This window comes from Passer domesticus, chromosome 3 (genome assembly GCF_036417665.1).
Source record: "Passer domesticus isolate bPasDom1 chromosome 3, bPasDom1.hap1, whole genome shotgun sequence".
In the NCBI taxonomy this organism is placed as follows: domain Eukaryota; kingdom Metazoa; phylum Chordata; class Aves; order Passeriformes; family Passeridae; genus Passer; species Passer domesticus.
The window spans coordinates 29882980-29903419 of record NC_087476.1 but is presented as its reverse complement, the minus strand read 5'-3'; the positions used below and the strand labels follow the sequence as shown (position 1 = coordinate 29903419).

Below are 20440 nucleotides of genomic sequence, written 5' to 3'. Positions count from 1 at the left end.
TGTTCAGTGCCTGGCCAGGTGTCGCCCTCACTTTCTCATGAATTCCAGCTTACATTACGTCAGATCGATGTCCTCTGTGTGTGTGTGTCCTTTTGAATAACAAATCGATTTGGGATAGATATGAATGATAGATAGACAGTGTCCACGTTATCTACATTTGTTATACACATGCAAATGTGAAGGCTGAATATAAAACAGGAAAGAAAGCAGTGGTGTAAGCCCAGGAGGCTGGCGTGCAGGCATCCCCCTTTTCTGCAAGCCATGCTATTCCTACCAAAAATCAAAGTATCAGTGACGAATCATTCTATTTCTTATCTCAAATAGCTCAGAAGCCAGTGAGAACATCAATCGATCTCTACGTTTTAATCAGAGAATCGTGGAGAACTCAGTAATTTGCAAACTCTACTGCTGTGCTTCTGTGTTCTTATGCAGCATGAAGTTTTAAAAGCATAATTCAAGCTGTAAGGAAGTGTTTAGTTATGACAGCAGGGAGTGTTGAAAAATGCATCGGAAACTTCCCTGTGAGGAAAGGATTTGTAAGAGGCTTTAGATTGTGCATTTCATGTGTGTTGCAGCACCTGATGAATGCCTTTTCCTCAAAATAAGGACAGGCAGATTATTACGAAATTCTGATATACGTATGTTTTTTAAGAAGGAGCTCTCAATTCCATGTGGTCTCCGGGGAAGCTGCACGCCCGAACAACGGGGAGATGCCGCGCAGGGAGCGCGGGCGGTGCGGGGCGGGGGCCGGGGGCGACATCGACTGACGGGCACCGAGGGGATCTGCGGCAAACCGCCGCCTTATTTACAACTTCTTACTTCGGCCGAGGTAGGAAAAAACCCCAAAAACCAAACCGAAGCAGCCCTGAAGCGAGCGGCTCTGCGCCGCTCCGAGGGGTGAGTACTCGGACACGGACCCTGCCCTGCCCGTCGGGCGGCCGGCGCTGTCCCGGGGAAGGCGTCCCGGCCCCGGCCGAAGTTGTCGCCCGCCGCGGAGAGCAGCAGCACCCCGTGGCCAGCCGAGCCCCGTCCCCGCCGGCCGGAGCCCGGCGCGGCCCCCGAGGACGCCGAGCGCGGAGCTCCCCGAGCCGGCGCTCCCTGCCCGCGGCCGGCAGCCGGAGCGGGGCGGGGCGGGAGCCCCCGCCGCGGGGACCCTCCCTCCCGCCTCCCGCCCGCCCTCCCCTCCGCCCCCGCGCACCGCCAGAGCCGCCCGGGGAAGCGGAGGAGAAGGAGCGTCTCCCCAGAGCCCCCCGCCGAGCCCCGGTCCGGCGATGCCGAGGGCGAAGCGGGAGGAGGAAGAGGAGGAGGACGAAGGGCGGCCGCTCGCGGAATAGAGGAGCGGCGGCAGCGGGGCCGGTAGCTGCCCCGCGGGGCTCCCCGACCCGCCCCGCCGGCGGCCCCGCGCCCGCGGGAGGCAGGGAGGGAAGGAGCGCCCGGCGCCCGCCCCGGCCGCCGCCGCCGCCGCCCGGCGCCCCGCGGAGCAGCGCGGTGGGGCAGCCCCGCCGCGCCCGTCTATGGGGCGGCGCTGAGCGGCGGCGCGGCGGGAGGGCGCCGGGGGCAGCATGAAGTCCCTGCTCTTCAGCCGCTTCCTCCTGCTGCTGCCCTGGGTGCTCATCGTCATCATCGTGCTGGACATCGACAGCAGCCGGGCGCCGCTGCCCGCGCTGTCCCCCCGCGGCGGGGCCGAGGGCGGTAGCGGCGGGGCGCGGCCGCCCGCCCCGCGGCGGCGGCCCGAGGCCGCGCTGCCCACCATCTATGCCATCACGCCCACCTACAGCCGCCCGGTGCAGAAGGCCGAGCTCACCCGCCTGGCCAACACCTTCCGGCAGGTGTCGCGGCTCCACTGGATCCTGGTGGAGGACGCGGCGGCGCGCAGCGAGCTGGTGACCCGCTTCGTGGCGGGCGCCGGGCTGCCCTGCACGCACCTGCACGTCCCCACGCCGCGCCGCTACAAGCGCCCGGGGCTGCCCCGCGCCACCGAGCAGCGCAACGCCGGCCTGGCCTGGCTGCGGCAGCGGCATCAGCACCTGCCGCCCCCGCAGCCCGGCGTGCTCTTCTTCGCCGACGACGACAACACCTACAGCCTGGAGCTGTTCCAGGAGGTGCGTGCGGGACAGGGGGTTGCTCTCGGCCGCCACGCTCCGCCGCTCCCCGCAGCCGCCCGCCGCGTCCCCATGCCCGCTCCCCGCCTCCCCTCTGGCTCCTGCCGTTCCCCCTCCCCAGGCTCCCGCGCCGGGCTGTTCCCATCGCTTTGCGGCGAACTCGGTGTCCCTTGACCAAAAACTCCGGGCACGGGGGAGTCGAGCCCTCTCCCCGCCCGGAGAGCTTGCAGTGCCCGTGCCTCACCCGGGCTCCCCGGGGCTGCCTCTGTGTGACCACCGCTCTCTTGGTTTTAACTTTCTTGTCCCTCCTCTCCATGCTCCCCCAACTTTTTACTGCTGTTTTTTCACTTTGCTGCCGAGCGAGGCAAGTTTAAGGTTTTTTTAAGGTATCCTGTGTTTTTGTCAAAACTGGGTTGAAAAGTGCTCCTTTTTTCAGGCTGCACCCCTCTCCCTGTAGGGCAAACTCACATCAGGACTCGCCATCCTTCAGTTTTTACCTTGGCCCTAATGAATTAAGCCAGAGCTGGCTTCTTCGCGTGGAGTTAGTTGCCTTTCTGAAGCCTTTCGCTGTTAGAAGCAGCAAATCGCTCGTGTAACGACTGAACGCCCTTTCAGGAGTCTCTTTTGTGAAGGGACCTGTTTTTGCCTTCATTGCCTCCCCTTGGTGAAGGGCTTTGTTTCATTGTGGTGGGAACTGGCAAACGCTCGGGGCAGAGGATATCCAGCTTGCTTTCTGGGCTCCCCCTGGCAGGAAGGAGGTTGTTTAATAAGTGGACATAAAACAGTAGAAGAAAGATCTTCTGTGACAGCTAGGAGAGTAACCCTGGCGGGGAAGTGAGGGAGGAAGCAGGAAAGTGAGTTGGCAGCAGAGCACTTGCGGCGCGCTGCGGTGTGTGCGCGGTGCCGGGGACAGAGCTGTGCTCGAGGTGAACGAACCCCCTCCCTCCCCTGCCGCTGGCTGCGCCCTTCCTCGCGTGCTTCACAGCCAGCTGAAGTGAACGTGATACACGGAGATGCGGAGCGCACGCAATCCCGTAGGGAAAGCTGGTTTAGAAATGCTTGGGTTCGCTTGTGTTTAGGTTCATAACGCATCCCTTTCCATTTCCAGTGTGTGGGCAGGTGCGGGCTCCCCATTCAACAGGGATGCCCTACTTCTTTTGCCCACTTGGCATTCAGCATTGAAGCTGCTAATTTAAGGACCTTTGCCTCGAGGCTAAACCTTTGTTGCAATTGATTTTTAAAAAATTCTCATAGCTGTGCTCAGTGCAATATAATGCAGAGTAATTTCACATACCCATCTTTGATGTTACAGGAATGCTCACGTGTATTTGTAGAAATAAGGCTAATTTGACTGAATCCTAGGGAGTCAGTTAATAGAAACAGAAAATACACTTTGACACAATGAGGAATGTGGGACAAAAGATATTTGGCAAATATATACTGTTTGTTTGGGAGGTTTTTTTTGTTTTTGTTTTTTTTTTTTTCTTGTGGTTTTTTTTGTTTTGTTTTGTTTTTTGGGTTTTTTTTTTTTTTTTTTTTTTCGAGTACCAACGTTAGGGACAAGCTGAAGGAACAGTATTAGCTGGCATTTCTCTTGATTGCTCCATAGCTATTGAAAAGGAGTCTGGTCACATTTATTCTTTTAAAATTTCTATCATTATTCTACTAGTTGCTGTGAATTATGAAACAGAAAGGTACAAATTACCTCTCTAATTAGCTAGGAAATGCAGCAAAATTAAGGGATAAAGCTGTCTGAAGGGTTAACCTTGAGATCTGCAAGCACAACAGGCAACCTGTGTTTCCTCTTGCAAACAAGGACTGTAACCTCCAGCATGAACCTCTGCAACCCTAAGGCTTCCCTTTCCCCTTGCACTGAGCTGCTGGGAAAGAGCTGTTTGTTCTGAGCCTGGTGTTCCCAGGCAGACACACATGCATGAATGAGTTTTCCCTGAGAAATGGGGAGCTGGGAACTCTCAGTTACAGGAGCAGAGAAGGAGCTTTTGCTTCAGCTGCCGCTGTGAGTTCCTGTGACTGTTTTGGGGTCACTGAGGAGCCGCTGGCAGGGTCTCTGGGTGGGAATGCCTTGCCGACCTGGCAAAGTCCACTGGCAGACTCTGCCAAGGGGATGCGCCTTTACGTGTGGGAGGCTACATTTAGAGTGAGCCAGGAGCCTGATTTTGCAGTCGAGGCACTGCTAGAGGGCTGGTTGCTTCTTGACTCGATAAAAGAAAATCTATGTATTCATGGATTCTGGCTTGACAGCCCTGTGGTAAATCCTGATCTCCCCTTCAGGAATTGATTGATTTATGAACGTAAATTATACTTGTCTTCTCCAAGCATGAAGAGAACAGCTTCAGAATGCATTGTTTGCAGATGAAATCTGGTAGTAATTGCTGTTATAAAAATGGTGGTAACTATACCTGAGAGGGAGTTTTTTCAGTTTGTTGCCCTGCCAGGAACAATTCTCCAGACCAGCAGTTGCTTTCCCCAAGGAGAAAAACTGATAAACTGTAGTCTGCTCACTAGGAGGGAGTAGTTTAAATGTAGGACGAGACAGGAGCTCTGAACTCTCACCCAAGCAGCATCCTGTGCTGGCTGTGTCACTTCCAGCAGGTCACTGACACGGGCACAGGGGCGTGCAGCCCCCAGGGCCAGCAGCACTGCAGGCAGGTGTGCACATTGTACACCTGCTGCACTGTGGGACAGCAGCTCTGCCCTCTGTGATGCTTGCTGCTGAGCCAAAGCTGGCTCCAGGGCACCAGTGGGGCCTCGGGGAGATGGGAAGTAAGATGGGTTAGGACTGGAAAGCCAGCATGAGAGGAACATTTGAGTTAGGAAAATGTTTTGCTCAGAGGTCAAACAAGCAGGACTGCGGAGCAGAAGGCGAGCAAGGGAACTGCACGTCGTCAAGGATTGGGGTTTAAGGAAGCTCCTTTGCTGTGGGTTTCTCTGGTGTCCTTACAGGAGATGGAGCCTTTTAACAAAGCAAGGTCAGCAAAGGCTTTTCTGTGAGCTGTAGTGTATAAACCATGAGGCCATGATCAAAAACGAACATGCTTTGACATGGAATGCCATGGGATACTTCTGAGAGCTTTTGATGAAGAAATTCTAATCTCTGCACAAAGCACTTCTGCCTGGTGCTTACAGGAATGAGTACTTTATATTTGATGTGGAGTGAGCTGGGCCCAGTAGACCTAAGCTAAGTGTGTTTAATGGAAATCAGGAAAAAAACCCCAGCTTATAGTCTGGAAAATGTCACCTTCTGTAGTAAGTCTGGAACCCTTGGCTGCTGTTTATCTTTTTTCCTAAGACCTATGATGGCATGTGGGTAGATAGGACAGTTTTTGACTGGTGAAACTATGTCCTCAAAGTTCAACTGGGCAGGGTCTAAACAGTTTTAGTTGTCCTTTCTAGAATAAGGTGGAGAGCCTGGTTTGTCCTTCTGCTGCTACAGCAATGGCTCAGTTTAGCATTTTGTTAGAAAAGGTTCACCTTCCATGGAAAGGCTGCAGAGAGGAAACCAAGCTATTCACTGATTGCTGCATCCCTTTTAGTACTCTAAAGAATTTCACAATGATGAAGAAATATTTCCAGGAGTAGAGGCGTGGCTTTTACACTTTCTGCTTGAGAGTGTAGTGGTGATCAGGTGAAAAATTGTGCTTTTACTCTAATGCCTGTGGTTCTGGCATATTGTATTTTGCCATTTATTATTTTGGGATTTAAACCTCAGAAATAATTTAGGTATTTTCTGTTCAGGTATGGTCTGTTCATTTGGAGGTTTTCTTGTGCATCTCTCCATCAAAAACAAGTCTGCTTTCTGAAAATCCTGTTATGTTAAAAGTCAGCCTGCCTTCATAAAAAAGCCACTGAAAGGCCTGAAATTCCAACTGTTATATTTAAGATGTTTTACAAATGTTTCTACATGACTCACCATAGCTTCTATTTTTTACCACATGCTGTTCATTTTGGAGTGATTCTTATAGTTTCTGGTGCATTTGTGCTTCATCTTATTCCTGAATGCAAGTTATTGTAATATTGTGACTGATGCCTAGCAACTGCTGATTTCACATTTTAAACTTCTAGAAGAAAAAAAAACCTTAGCTAATACTGGCATTCCACCTTCAGAGAGAGATTTTGAAAACAGGATTAACCTAAGCACTGGAAACTGAAGACAGACAGCTGAGTTCCACTTCCCTTAACTCTTCACAGAATTCATGTTTCTATGTCTCAGGCATTTTCTCTGCATTTTCCATATGCCGAGTAGCTGGCCAAAGGCCATCACTTCCATGGTCCGTGTTTGGATATGTGTGCAAATTGAGGAATTAGTGTTGGAGATCCACTCTGCTGTTGATTGTGCAGACTGCCCTGAAACCTTCAAAGGTGAGCAGCATGAGGAGTACAAGAAGAGGAGTAAAGGTCTTCGGTGAGCTTGCTGCATTCAAAAACATACTGAGTTTTTTAGATTCCTGTCTAGGTTATTTCTGACACTTTTGCTTGTGTTTTGTTCAGACATCTAAACTGAGATATATTTGAAATTAAAGTGCTCTTATCTAAAACCATGTTTCCCCTCTCTGCCACCCTCCTGGTCATCAATGGCCAGAATTTCTTGGCACTATTTGCTGGGTGCATGCAAGTGTGGCACATTCCACTCTCTTGTCTGAGTGCAAGGAGAGGATGTGCAGACTGGGTCTCCTTAGAGAAATCCACACTCTAAGGTGTGATGTGGATACAGCCCTGCAGCGTGGGGTTCAGAGTAGATCGCAGCCCTGATTGTTATTTTTGAGGTAAAGAAACCAGACCCAAACTTCAGCAGCTCAGCAGTTAGTCCTATTGCCCACTGAGCTGTGGACCAGAATTCAGTTTGCTGTAGCTGTTGCTTGCACAAGAGTGCCTGAATATGATGGTAGAGTTGAAGCTGGAAAGGAGGTGTGAGAGGACAGAGCTCATCCTGCTCTCCCCAGGTTGAGGTACCCTTTACAGGTAGCTCAGGATTCAAAGAGCCCCAGATTCAGACTGTAAGAATTTTCTTTCTGTGTTCCTGCCCTTAACTCTCAAAAGGTATGTATGAAGGTGGCAGATATTCTAATGGCTTTTAACAGCCATTTCAGTAGCCTAAAAAAATAATTCCTTGTTATTAAAAATAGAACGGAAATACTTGCAGGCATTGCATGTCACACAGGCTTCAGTTTTCCTGTGATCATATTTATAAAATATTTTGAGGGGAACTCAAAAATGCATTATAGAAGAGGTGAATATTTACTATTTTTTCCAGCTTTGACTAGGGAAGGGTTAGTGCTCCTTCAATAACACTTACATAACTGTTCTAATTTTTATACACTGTATTAAGCTAACTTCTTTGTATTTTTTAATGGATATATTTGTGCAAAAGATTTAAAAGTAGTATAAGTGAATCTCTTTATCTTTGAAAACATGAAAATCTTTTGTTGTATCTCTTGGAGCTGGTTGAAAAAATCAGATTTTTATAATAGTCTTAAAAATAACATTCAGTAGTCTCGGCAGAATTAAATATTAGCTGGCAGTCATTAGTTATTTTTTTCAGAATAAAAAGTGATCCAAATATGAGTTAGCAGTGCATTAAATACCTTTCTAGTATATAAATGATTTAGGAGTACATGACAGATTTTAAATGCACACTGACATTTTTCTTCCACATAGACATGTAATACCTATGCTAAAGAGGCTGGATTAGAGAAGACTGGCAGGGAATGAAATAGCTTAAAAATGAGAGGAAACAGTGACAAAAAGAAGAAAAAAAGGGCTATTTGAAACAGGTTTTTGCTTGGTTACAAAGTACCAAGTACTCTCTGTTTCTGCACTGGCAGCAGCAGTTTTACCTGTGAAACTGATACTGTCGCTAGGAAATTAATTACATGGGGTCAGCAGCTCTTCAGAGGTGCAGTGAACACAACCCAGTGGAATGATAGGGACTAGAATGAGGCAACCAGTAAAAAGGGCCCAGAAGTAAAATGAGTAGCAAATGTTTTGGAAGTTGTCCCAGTCCACAGAAATTGGCTGCAAACTGCTTTAGTTAAATTTGGTACAGTTTTCTTCTGCAGGGAAGCAATATTGACATTTGTGCCCAAAGATGCTGGTATAATTTAGAAACATTAGTCATGTACCTTATATATAAAATGTTGCTGGAGAAAAGGGGGAATTAAACTATCCTCTCTCTGCAATGTAGATTGTGTACAAAACAGCAGAGGAGGTTTAAAGCAGATGCTTGGAAAAAAGGCTTTCTAGCAGGGAGGATGGTGAAGCAGATCACCTGTGAGAGCTGCAGAGGGGCTGCATCAAGGAATGACAATTTTTTGATTTGTAGATCCCTTCTACAAGTGTTCCCAGGAGAATACCTTTCACAGTCAGATTTGCCAACAACAAACTTGCCTTTTGAAGTTGCTAACCCCTAAGCATCGCAGTCCCTGAACCACAAAAGCCACGGGCACAGGTTTTCTATGACTGGGTACCTCCTTTGAAATGAAGGTCAATGGGGGCAGGAGCTCTGTCCAAAGCCTCAGTGAACAGGCACAGCATCAGGCTGAGCTGTAGGGCTCTCACATAAGTTTAGTTGAAGAAGAATTTGTCTTTAAACGGCCTATGAGTAGTGCAGAGAACTGTGTGAGAACTGACAGGGAACCTGGCTGTGCTTATGCTTTCACCCATAACATTTTGTCCTGAGGAATTGTTGTAGTGAAGGAGCTCTAGATCCTGTCTTTGGTAGGAATAAATTGGAATTTTGCATAGAAATCTGCTGGAATACCACTGGGATGAGCAGGGGTGTGGGGTAGGATGGTGAGCACGGATGTGAACCTGTAGCCTGACCAGGACAGATCACAAATCACACAGGGACTGAAATGACAGGGAGAAAAAGCTTACAAGGCGTGGAAGCAGGTTTGCCCTTGCAGAGGGCTTGGAATCCCAAACAGAAACACATTGACATCATGCTGCAAAAACAGCAGGATTGTTGTTCCAGTCTGGAAGCATTTTCACTGTAGGAAGTGCAGCCATGCTTCCTTTTCTCTGTCATTTGCCTTCATTCCCCTTGGGCTTTTATATTTTGTTACTGGCTTGGTATCTTCCCTATCCATCAGTCCAGCGCATCCCATTAAGCAGCTTTTCTTGATTGACTAATGAGATGCTAAATTTAGCAATGCTTTTATCACTGTCTTTTATTGCTCAGCTCCATTTCCTGCATTTCATTGCTATTCTTCAGTGATTATTCTGCTTTTTTTGTATTTACTGTTGCATGCCCATCACCTCACTGGTATTTCTTTGATCAGTTGTTACTCATCTCTCCTGTCATTTCCTTGCCCACTCCTTCCCAGTTCTCCTCCCCCTCCTACTTCATTCAGGTTTGCTCTACCATCTTCCCCACCCCAGCATCACTCTCCATCTATGCCCAAGACACCCTTTCAAAAAGTAAATGGAGGACAAAAGCACTTCTACCTTGAGAGAGCTGTCCAAGCCAGGCAGGATGAATCCTGCCAGTGGGCTCCCATCTCTGCTCCTTAACCACAGAAGTCTAACTAGGACAGAGCGGATGCTTGACTTGCAGAGAGTAAAGTGTAAGATGAATACCATTCATGTAAGCAACCAGGACTTTAAATGCTGAGTGTTAACACAGCTTGTGCTACTGCTGTCATTACAATGACAGATAGAACAGTCATTTGGGAAGCTGTTTGTAAGTCCTAGGATTTTTGGCAGTTGTATAACCCACAGCACTAAAGTTATTCAGATTTAACACATTTTTGAATCACTTTTTTTGTGTCCTGATGATTAGCAGCATAAAATTCCAGGTGCAAGCTGGCCTTTTAATCCAAATAATAGCTTTTTCCCCATCATACATAAATACAGCCTTCACATATCAGTATGTTAACTGCAGTAATGCTATTCTCAGAAGATTAAAAGAAATATTCCTACTTTCATCTGCCTAGCATATCCCAAGGCTGTGAGGTATTTCAGAATTAGCATAAGTACTGGTCTAGATGTGCTCTTTCAGCTTTTACTTAAAGGAATTGCTGTATTTTTGACACCTGCTTATGTCATTCTTCAAAAATGTAACCTGTAAGAATAAAGACACCCAAGGACAGAAGTAGGAACTCTGTAAGGGGAAACTTGCCATATGGTGGCTTTACTGACATAACTCATAGACACTGAGATTGACCCCAGATTATTAGTTCAAAACTTCTTGGGTCATTTCATGCTGGTTTTACCAGGTCAGTGAGATACTCTCCATTGACAAGGTTTTCCAAAACACTGTGTATCACAGAGTGTTAATGTAAATCCATCTGGTTCTGCCAGCATAGATGCTGAGGCTGCTGTTGACCCAATTCAGAAGTCCTGTGTAACCTGGCTCATTTTGCAGTAGAGCTGCCCAAACTTTTACTGTGCACACAGGCAGGGCATGGGTGCACTGTGCCCTGGCCACTCTCTTGCAGTCAGAGTATGCCTGCCCTTGTCTTGTGGCATTTTGAGTTTAGGTACAGACAGTTGGCACAGGATGGCCAAAGTGCTGCAATTCTGAGCACTAATAATTTGTTCAGGTATCCACACCTTCCAGGAAGTATTAATGGCACCATGTGTGTTTATCCTGTGGTATTTACTGGTGTGGCACAGCTGGGTGAACGTAGCTTGATGGTGCTGTGTAGACATGCCCAACAGGATGATTCCCTGTGTCCATGTCTGGTATGTTTGGATGTTTATATAAACATGCTGTTAGCAAAATAAGCAAAAGAGACATGTCATTAAAACCAGGGCTAAAAGATCTTAATGAGAAGGTTTGGCCAATGTCCATACCCAAATAGCTAACTTTGCATTTCCTACAGGGAGGAGTGGGAGAGATTAGAAAGTTAAACTTAAGCAGGGAGAACAGTTACAGGTAAAGACATTTATCAATAACCTTAGAAAGATTCATGGCAGCCTCTCACTGGCAATTAAGCAGGCAATGGCTTGGAGATAATCTTTATCACAAGAATTCCCTATATTGCCAGCTGAATACATACCCTGCTCTTAAGCTCTGTGAGCTGCTGCTACTCTGCTAAGTGAGGTGTTCCAGCTTGCAACAGTTATTAGGGTGGAAGAGAGAAATTTCTGATAAACAAATTTGAAGATACACAAATAATTGGAGGGAGAGAAGGTGCATGTCTCTCTTCTGTGTGTGCCTACATTTTTGTGGATTTTTAAATATGTATTTTATACTTTCTGTGAAAGTTCTGAGAATCTGCTAATACTTCTGGCTTAGAAATGTGAACCACGCTGACGTGATGTCTTTGTTTTTTTCTGGTGTGACTCCTGTGAGTCTTGATGATATGCATGATAAATCTTTCACCTTGGCAGAGAGAGAGGGAAGTGTTTAATATTTAACCAAGGTTGTCTTTTACTTCAGCATCCATCGATAGGGGACTGCAGTTACAAATATGTAAAACTGTGTTTGTTTTTGCTGAGAAGAGTGCTTGGAAGGAAAAAGGGATAACCTTTCCCAAAGGAATAAGTTTCAATTACAACAAAAGACGAGACTGTTTTTAGAATAGATCAAATGAAGCCCACATTACACTGAAAGAGTTTAATTCTCATTTAAATGGAACCACATTTAAAGCACAGTGTTAAAACAGTGGCTTTTGAACCAGTGTGGTTACGTTGTGCAAGTCGCTGTGCTGGTGCACTTGCCTGCTCAAGTTCTCACGCCAGACCGTCTGATTTTCCCATGGGGAGCAGTGTGTCAAGGTTTTTGTCATCTCATCTCCTGTTTACTGGAGAATATGCACCACTGAACCAGTTATGTGAAGTCATTGAATCAGACTCATAATCTTTACAGTTAGAAAAGACCTCCAAGATCGAGTTCAGCCTTTGCCTGAATACCACATCAATTAACCCATAGCACTAAGTGCCATATCCAGTTTATTGAACACTTCCAGGGATGGTCACATCATCACTTCTCTGGGAAGCCCATTCCAGTGCCTGACACCCTTTCAGTGAAGAATTTTTTTCCTGATGCCAACCTGAACCTTCTCTTGCACAGCCAGAGGCTGTTTCCCAATGTTACCTGGGAAAGAGGCTGACCCCCACCTGGCTGCACCCTGCTTTCAGACAGCTGCAGAGATAAGGTCCCCCCTGAGCCTGCTTTCCTCCAGGCTAAGCACCCCCAGCTCCCTCAGCTGCTCCTCACAGAACTCACTTTCTAGACCCTTCCCCAGGTTTGCTGCCCTTCTCTGTACATGCCCCAGCACTTCCATGCCCTTCTTGAAGTGACTCCCAATCATGGTCACTTCTTGCTACAGTAATTTTTTCATACCTATGGCTTCTTTTATGCTAGATAAGGATCACACTTCCAGTTTTGCATTTAGTTAATTATCATCACTGGGAAAAACTGTTGCTGGTGATAATAAGCATCCTGCCTGGCCTGCTTTTTGTCTTTCTCAGAAATTTAGCAGAGCTTTTAAAGGGAAAATACAGAAGTTAAAAGGACTTAGCCTTAGCAATCTTTTTTCATGAATCCTTAATAGATCTGAGCTGCACCTCAGGTCTGCTGCAGGTAGGAAAGAGTTGTGTGTCATAATTTCCTCTATTCAATGCATTTTTAACAAGTCCCAAACTAATTGTACTTGTCATAGTGAAGTGTGTATTAATCATTATTATTCTATTTTCTCTAACTGGGTTTCTACAGTATCTATAGACGTTAGCCCACTGCCAGAATGCTGCAGTCTCGCAGATAAAAAAGATCTACTATGCCTTTGAAAACCCAAAAAAACAAGAACAAAACCTCCTGTTTTTTCACAGCTTTAAAAACTCTTGGTATAAAAGATACCACGAATAGGGTATTTAAAGTAGAATTGAGATGCCTATGGACTAGAGAGCTGCAGACTTCACAGAAACGGAGTGGGCACACGCAGCCCTTGGGCCGCAGCGTGTGAGCTGGAATTGCTTTTGAATTGCCAGTCTCGGTGACTGCTGGGCGCAGCAGCGGTGCCGGAGAGCGCAGGGAGCAGGCAGTGACGCTGTGCCTGCCTCTTGCAGATGCGGACGACGCGCAAGGTGTCCGTGTGGCCCGTGGGGCTGGTGGGCGGCCGGCGCTACGAGCGGCCCGTGGTGGAGAACGGCAAGGTGGTGGGCTGGTACACGGGCTGGAGAGCCGACAGGCCCTTCGCGATCGACATGGCAGGTGAGCCTCCCTCACGGCACACAAATGTTTCCATTTCTCCATTTAAGCAGCTTCTTAAACTTCTGAGGTGCTGGCAGAGTGCGCAGCCCTTTGGCACTAACTATCCTAAGCTTGTACATCTTGTCTAATTAATTTGCTGCTTGGTGGTATCTGAACTTACTTTAATTTGTTTTTATTTTTATGTGGCAACTCGGCTTTTATGTTGTATGAATTGTCTGTCTGAAACAAGTTAATTGTAAATTAATTCATCCTAGCAATTCTTGCAAGGAGTCCCTGCCTGTCATTTTGGCATCAATCTAAACCAGGCAGCATAAATGCAGACCTTCTTAGACCTCATCTTGTAAAACGCTACTTTATCATGAAATTATTCATGTTGCATTGGTTATTTGGAATGACAGTGATAACTGTAGATGGATATAGTTTGAAACACTGGGCTTAGGGGAAAAATCACTGACAGCTGTTGCCTGGTAGATGAAGGCAGAAAAGCTTCAAAATGAATCTAATCAATCATCTGCAGTGAAGTTTGCACACCACACAGCTCAGTCTTGCTGACAGTCCATGCTTAGACAATCTTTTGTATACATTCACAACTGCCACATGAATCACCACTGTGCACAGGTCCAATTTCTGACACAGCAGAAGCTGGTTTCCCAGCAGATGATATGGTATTTGCACTTAGACATCTTCTGTACTCAGGAGGGAAAGGCAGGAATACAAGGGCAAGAATAGGGTAGAAATAGCCACTTTTTTTTTTTTTTTAATCCTGATACCCCAATATTTTGAAAGAGGGAAAAGGACAGTGTCCAGTTTTTTCTCATCTTAACAGAGTACTGTTACATTAATTTAAATTATTGATAAAAATATGTACAGTATTTACACTTTTTAACAACTGGTTAAAAAGAGTAAATAAAGGAGGACTAATGGTTGTTATCACCTCAAAGACAAAAAGGTTATCAGGTGAATTTTTCTGCACTATAGAGGCATTTCAAGTCAATAGTATGATCTGGCATAAAAATAAGTATTTGGGTGTTCCCATAAAGGCATTCCTCAGGGGTCAAGCAGGTATTCAATGCCCAAAACCATGCAGCGTGTCAGGGACTGCAGCTGTGCAGCTGAACAGTCCCTGTGGATTTACAGACACATATTGATACTGGACTCAGTTAAGGGATTACTGATGGCATTATAAAGGCGTGGTCCATAATTCACCAGCAGCAGGCAGAAAGCCACTACACAACATTGGCCAAGGGATTCTAACCCAGACATGAAGATACACATGGAAAGTCCTTAAGTTGTTTACCTTGCAGATGCTGGCTAAATCACTGGTATGAGGGAAAAGCAGTCCATTAGGAGCATTCCCTGCTTGTACTTTGACAAAAGTCACGTAAGGGAGGGCCATATAGACAAACCCCCCCCAAACTTACAGGAAGTTATTGCACAACCAGAAACAAAGAGTTACTATTTTGCAAGGTAACTTTTATTAGTCTTCAAAAAATACTGAAGAAATTGAATTTCATTTTTAATTTTAGTAAGGAGAGAAATGGATGCAGTGTAGACTGCTAAAAAAATGATGTGAAATTTGCATCTTCATCTTCCCCTCAGGAATACAATTTCAGGGCACAAACAGACCAGAACTGCAAGTCCAGAACTCCATAGGTGTCTGAGCAGGTGCAGGCTACAGGATGCATTCAACATGCAATTTCCTACCCTTGCCCTTCTCTCCTGACTTCCCAACACACCTCCAGGGACTTGCTACCAAACCTAAGTCCAGGCTGTAGACCATTGTTGGCATTTTTCCATATTCAAGGAACTTAGGTTATACCAAATGCTGCACATAAGGAAGATCAAGGATGTCTGTTAAAATACTGCCATGCACACAGGATAGGTGCATACAGTGATACTGATATGGAGATGTATCAGCTGTCTGCAGTTACTGTTCTGTGCTTGTGTCCCAATGCACTGGTAAGGTTCACTAACCCTTTGGTTTAGCGAACAATCTTTCACAGTGATTTTCACAAGAATTTGATCATGACGCTGGGTATGAACAGTGATGGCTTAAAAGGTTTGGGATCACAAATTTAACTTGTGGCTGTTCAGAAGAAGCACATTCTTGACTTTAAGCAAATAAAATTCTTATTCTAGACAGCAAAATACAGTGCTAAATTCAGAGCCTGCTGATTTCCTTGGGGTCAGCTCAATGACCCTGGCTGGCCAACCTCCCCAGATTCTTTGAAACACACTTGCTCATGGCAATCACATTAGGTCAGTTCATTAAACATTGGTTATTTATTTTGAGACATTTGTGGCTGATACTGCTATTCTCCAAGGCTAAACTGGATTCAGAAAGCAAAGTAGCTGTTTCCTTTGTTGCTTCTTGCCTGGCAACCAACACACCATACAAATTAGTTCTGGTATTTCCAAAGTTCTGCTTCAGTTTTTAATTGAGGTGGGTTCTAGAGTTTGACACAGACTTGCTTACCCTTGGGGAAGAAAAGCGAGAGAGAAGGTGGAAAGGAAAAACTGTGTTACTTAGTATGGATCTGAATTCAAGTCTTCTATATTAAATGTTGTTTTACTTCTGGCCTGTTCCTTACTGCCAGAATTTTGGATCAGTCAAGAAGAAAGTCAGATTGTGATTCTCCTAATGTGAACGTTGTTCAAGAAGGCAGATGCTTGCTTTGCATTAACATTCCAGGAGCTACTTCAGTCACAGAGATTAATACGTGACTGTAAATCACTGGGCCAGCAGATTTTCGACTTTGGGTCCAGAGCTCATCCACGGTGCCCTAGGCAACTCTGCTAGGGCCTGAGCAACCAACTATTTCATTGTATTTTCTTAAAATATTGCTATAGTCATGAGATCTTCAGTACACCTCATATTTCTTAGGGTTCCCTGTGCAAAATGCCAGTCTATTCATGGCACTGCAAACCATGGCATATTTTGATTGAAAGTGCTACTGCTGGAAGTCACAAACAGAAAAATTTTAAGTGGTATGGCAGCCAGCACTCAAAACTCCCCACCAAAACAAAACACCAATCTTTCTTCCCATCCAAGGATAAATACTGCTTCAAACATTGGGCTTATAATCAAGTGCCTCTTTCATGGTGAATTAATGTCAGCAGATGCCTTTGATCCTAACTACAAAATCTCCTGGTTAGACATTTCTGCCTTATTGCAAGCCAAAAAGTACACCACAGGGAGAACAGAACCCAAAAGCTGCAGAGCCCAAGCTGAAGGTGGGATCTTGATCTGTGTGGAAACCAGGACATCTCTTCCAACACCAGCACTGAGCATTAGCATTTATACATTCCAGAAATGATAAACACTCAAGTTTCCAGCTTGCCTTCAGCTACTAGCCTACCTAGAACATCCAGGAAGCAATGACATTAACGATGGCAACAAAATCCTTAAACCCTGGCTGAAGTTTAACTGGATGAAGAAAAATAGTTCTGCCTTTTAACAGAAGCCATTGGTCTAACACAAGTCAAGGTGTGAATTAACAGAAACAGCTTACATTGAAAGAAGAACAGATGTAGTATCTGCTCCCAGGTATCAAGTCCTCCAACAAATTAATTCCTATCTAGGTGGCTCTTCAGCCAATTAGATTTAATTTATAACCTTGCATTAAACACAAAAAAAACCCCTAAACACCTCTTCACACTCCAGCTATGAAATTGTCTTGTGGCATTTCATGTGAAGTTAAGCCCAGTATGACCTTGCAGGAATAATGACTAAGTAAAATAACTGTATGCATGTAAGCACTGTTCAGTTATGCTATAATGGAGACAGTAATCCCAGATAAATCCCTGTTTAGTGATAGATTTCAAAACAACACTGTCTTTTCATCTATTAGCCCAGAATCATTATCTACTGAGAGAAATAATTAGTGCCAGACTGGTCAAAACTTGAGCTGTCTCTTCTATTTCTGACACCAAAATGACACATATGATTAAGTCAACTTAAAGTTGTCACTAGAAAGTGGTTTTCTCTCAAATCCATCTTACAAAATGTCATAGATGTGAAAATAAAGCCATTATAAAGCAGAGCTGAAGAACTAGAGAGCCAGGAGATAAGTCTCCTTGAATTATTTAATCTTTTTAAGATGCTGCTTTTTGGGTTTTTTTCAGATTCTTTTAACAAAGACTGAATGGACCCTGACCACAGAAACAAACCTCAGGCCAGTCAGTGCAGAGTAGCTCACATTCTTGCCACCTGCAACACAGTTTGTAATTTAACTTTTACTTGATGGCACCAACAGTTTTCACAGCATCCTCAAAGGATAAAGGATAATTTGAAATAGCATGGTAGCAAGGGCACATGACACTTGCAGGGGCCCTGGCCCACTTGAACATCTGTGTGTAGGAGAAATCCACCCTCAGAGCTCAATGCAATTTTCTCAATACAGGAGCAAGCCTTGCAACAAGAGAAATTATGAGAAATTAATGTATGGATAAGTATAGGCTATGGGTCCAGGGAGCCACACTGACACTGCAAAGATAAACAGCAGAAATCTGTTTCTTTTGCTTAGAGTGAGATTGTTTCTGTGCACTAAAATCTAGGACACTAATTGTGGTGTTTACTTCATTTTCTACTTTATGCATGGGCAGATTGAATCTTAAATATTTTTAAAAAGAAAGAGCAGCTCACACAGCTGATCAGGGTTCCAAAAATGCTTTCCCATGCAAAAGAACTATTTTTTTTTTGGTCCCCAAAATTATTAAAGTCCAGTTGCATCCAAAATTTACAGTTTGTTTTATGTGAGGAAAAAAGGCCAACAAAACCTAACCAAAACCACTAAAGTGAAGCAGACCATTTTGTTCATCAGGACTAAGTCTCTGCTCCCCTTTCAAGGTGCAGCAAGCTGGCTGTACATACTGTCTGTAGCTGAGGGAGTTTAAACTCTCACCCTCAGCTCTTCCCAAATGATTACATTTGGCTACCAAGAGCACTGGGACAGAGCCCACCTTGTGCTCCATCATGGCCAGGCCACAAGGAGTGAGAAGCAAGACTGCACTGCAGGGTGTGGGTAAGCCCTGTCCATGCAGACACCTACTCTGTACCTCAGGCAGGACAGGATGTATAAAGCTACATCAAACACACAGGGTATAAATGTTGTCTGTGTGCATCAGTGAACTGGGACCTGTTTATACCCAAGCCATAGACTTCATCAGGGTCCAAATTCTTACTGAAAACAAAAAGAAACTTCCTGCTGTCTTCTTCCCACAAGCAAGACCATGATAAAGTGGTTTCAGTGTGCCTTTCTTTACAGCTATATAGTAATTACCTCCTTACATTTTCCTCTTCAAAAGGCTCCCATAGAAGTCACAGATACTTTCAAGGAAAATACGACAGCAAGACATTTCTACTAAAAGAGGGTTACATTAAGTTATAGAAAGTTATGCTCAATTTTAAACTGATAAAATTTTAATAGTGGCTTTAGAATTAAATGTTAAGAGTTTTCCAGAACTGATGTCAAAACCGTTACTATTTGTGTCATAAAGGGACAGCTGGAACCACTCTGAACTGATGAAGAAAGGATTTCTTTGGTAGGCTTGGCAATCACACAAAAGAAGTTAGTTACAAATGTCATTTTTCTTTAAAGTCTATCAGTCAAGTTTTTGAGTCATAGTTAAAGAAGCATACGTATGACTGAGCACTGCTGAAGGAAACTGGGAGAGTTCTGTAAAATAATGACAAATTAGAGATTCATGGCAGCTTCTTCACAGAGGGTGAGTTTGTTCAAACCAGTGATTTCTCAGTTTGCAGTCTCCCTTCAAGGAACCTGATGCATGTGGGTAGAGAAAAGCATTGCAGAGAGGTGTGTACACTGAATAGATCCTTTGAGCCATGCTGTGCTAGGCTCAGACCAGCTGAGACTGCTTGGCAGACTACTGGTGCTGAAGTCATTCCCAAGGCAGAGCATTAGTATGACTTGTCTTTCCTCAACAAGGCTGTTAAAAATCTACAGGCTAAAGCTATTTAAATATCACAGTTGTAAGGTGTTTTAACCTTTCTTCTTGACTCTCATCTTGAAGTGTAGAATGGTTTGTACAGTATAAATTTCAAACATTTTATTTTATTTATAACTGAGTTTATTTCTTAATTAAAAGTAGAAAGGAAGAATAACCCCAGATTTTAGCAATACCTGACTTTTCAGGCAAGAAAGCTTATATTATCTACATGATGAGAAATTAAGATTTAACATGTTGAAGGAATGGTGCAGTTAAAAAAATCTGATAGTATATTAAGGGCAAATCAAAACAAAACAATACAATGCAGGATGTACAACCCTACCAAATACTGTCTGTTAATCAAATTTACACATTTAAAAAAAAAACATGGGAGATTTCTAGGCATAAGTATAACTGCACAAAAATGTACGGCCTAAAGGTTTTTCTCAACTTTTTTCCCTGTCTCCCTCTCTCCAAGGATTTGCTGTGAGTCTTCAAGTGATCCTGTCGCATCCCAAAGCCGTATTCAAGCGTCGTGGTTCTCAACCAGGAATGCAAGAATCTGATTTCCTGAAACAGATAACAACAGTGGAGGAACTGGAGCCAAAAGCAAACAACTGCACAAAGGTACCGATTGCCACACTTTGTGAAAAGCCTTCGTGTCATCTCCGTAGATGACTTTACTGACACCCATGGTATTTTCTAGGTTCTTGTATGGCACACCCGAACAGAGAAGGTGAATCTAGCTAACGAGCCAAAGTACCACCTGGACACAGTCAACATTGAGGTATGACAGTGAGGGGGGACAGTCCCACGCAAGAGCAGGACAGTGGACGCACCAGCGCGTGTCCCGCTTGGGACAGATAAAGTCATCAGCTTCTGCCTGAGACCTCACAGACTGCTGTGGAAACAAAAGGAAGCTTTCAGAGACTCTAATAAGCAAGTCAAGTGGGTGTGCTTTGTTCTAACTTGTCTGCATGCATTTCTGAACTCTCAGCTTAATAAACTGACACTTACCTTTGTTTTAATGCTGTTTCCACATAGATAAACATGGCTGCAATGGAGTATTTTCAAAATCATTATTTATGTATATACTTTTTGTATTTATCCAGCTTAATGGTGTAATTATAAACTGATTTTAACTCACAAACTGTTGGTCTAAATATCTGTATAAATGGATCCTCCAAACTGAACATGCTTTACTTCATTAAAA

General features: G+C 44.7%; 1 protein-coding gene across 2 annotated transcripts; it reads left to right on the top strand.

The window, feature by feature from the left end:
- The first annotated feature begins 692 nt into the window (after positions 1-692).
- Positions 693-20377, top strand: B3GAT2 (beta-1,3-glucuronyltransferase 2). 2 transcript variants are annotated; one of them, XM_064412350.1, is made up of 4 exons: positions 693-829; positions 13134-13278; positions 19706-19854; positions 19934-20377. In XM_064412350.1, exons 2-4 carry the CDS (start codon positions 13134-13136, stop codon positions 20018-20020), a joined length of 381 nt encoding a protein of 126 aa, XP_064268420.1. In that variant the 5' UTR covers positions 693-829; the 3' UTR covers positions 20021-20377. The 2 variants fall into 2 exon arrangements, with proteins under 2 accessions (XP_064268420.1, XP_064268419.1); XM_064412349.1 differs by lacking the exon at positions 693-829 and adding an exon at positions 1189-2102.
- The last annotated feature ends 63 nt before the right edge of the window (positions 20378-20440 follow it).

What these genes read in the sequence shown, in the direction of transcription:
- B3GAT2 (XM_064412349.1), top strand. Translation starts at nt 1,563, where the DNA reads ATGAAGTCCCTGCTCTTCAGCCGCTTCCTCCTGCTGCTGCCCTGGGTG. An exon ending in CTTCGCGATCGACATGGCAG is followed by an intron (nt 13,279 to 19,705) that starts GTGAGCCTCCCT and finishes CCTCTCTCCAAG; the next exon opens with GATTTGCTGTGAGTCTTCAA. An exon ending in AAGCAAACAACTGCACAAAG is followed by an intron (nt 19,855 to 19,933) that starts GTACCGATTGCC and finishes GGTATTTTCTAG; the next exon opens with GTTCTTGTATGGCACACCCG.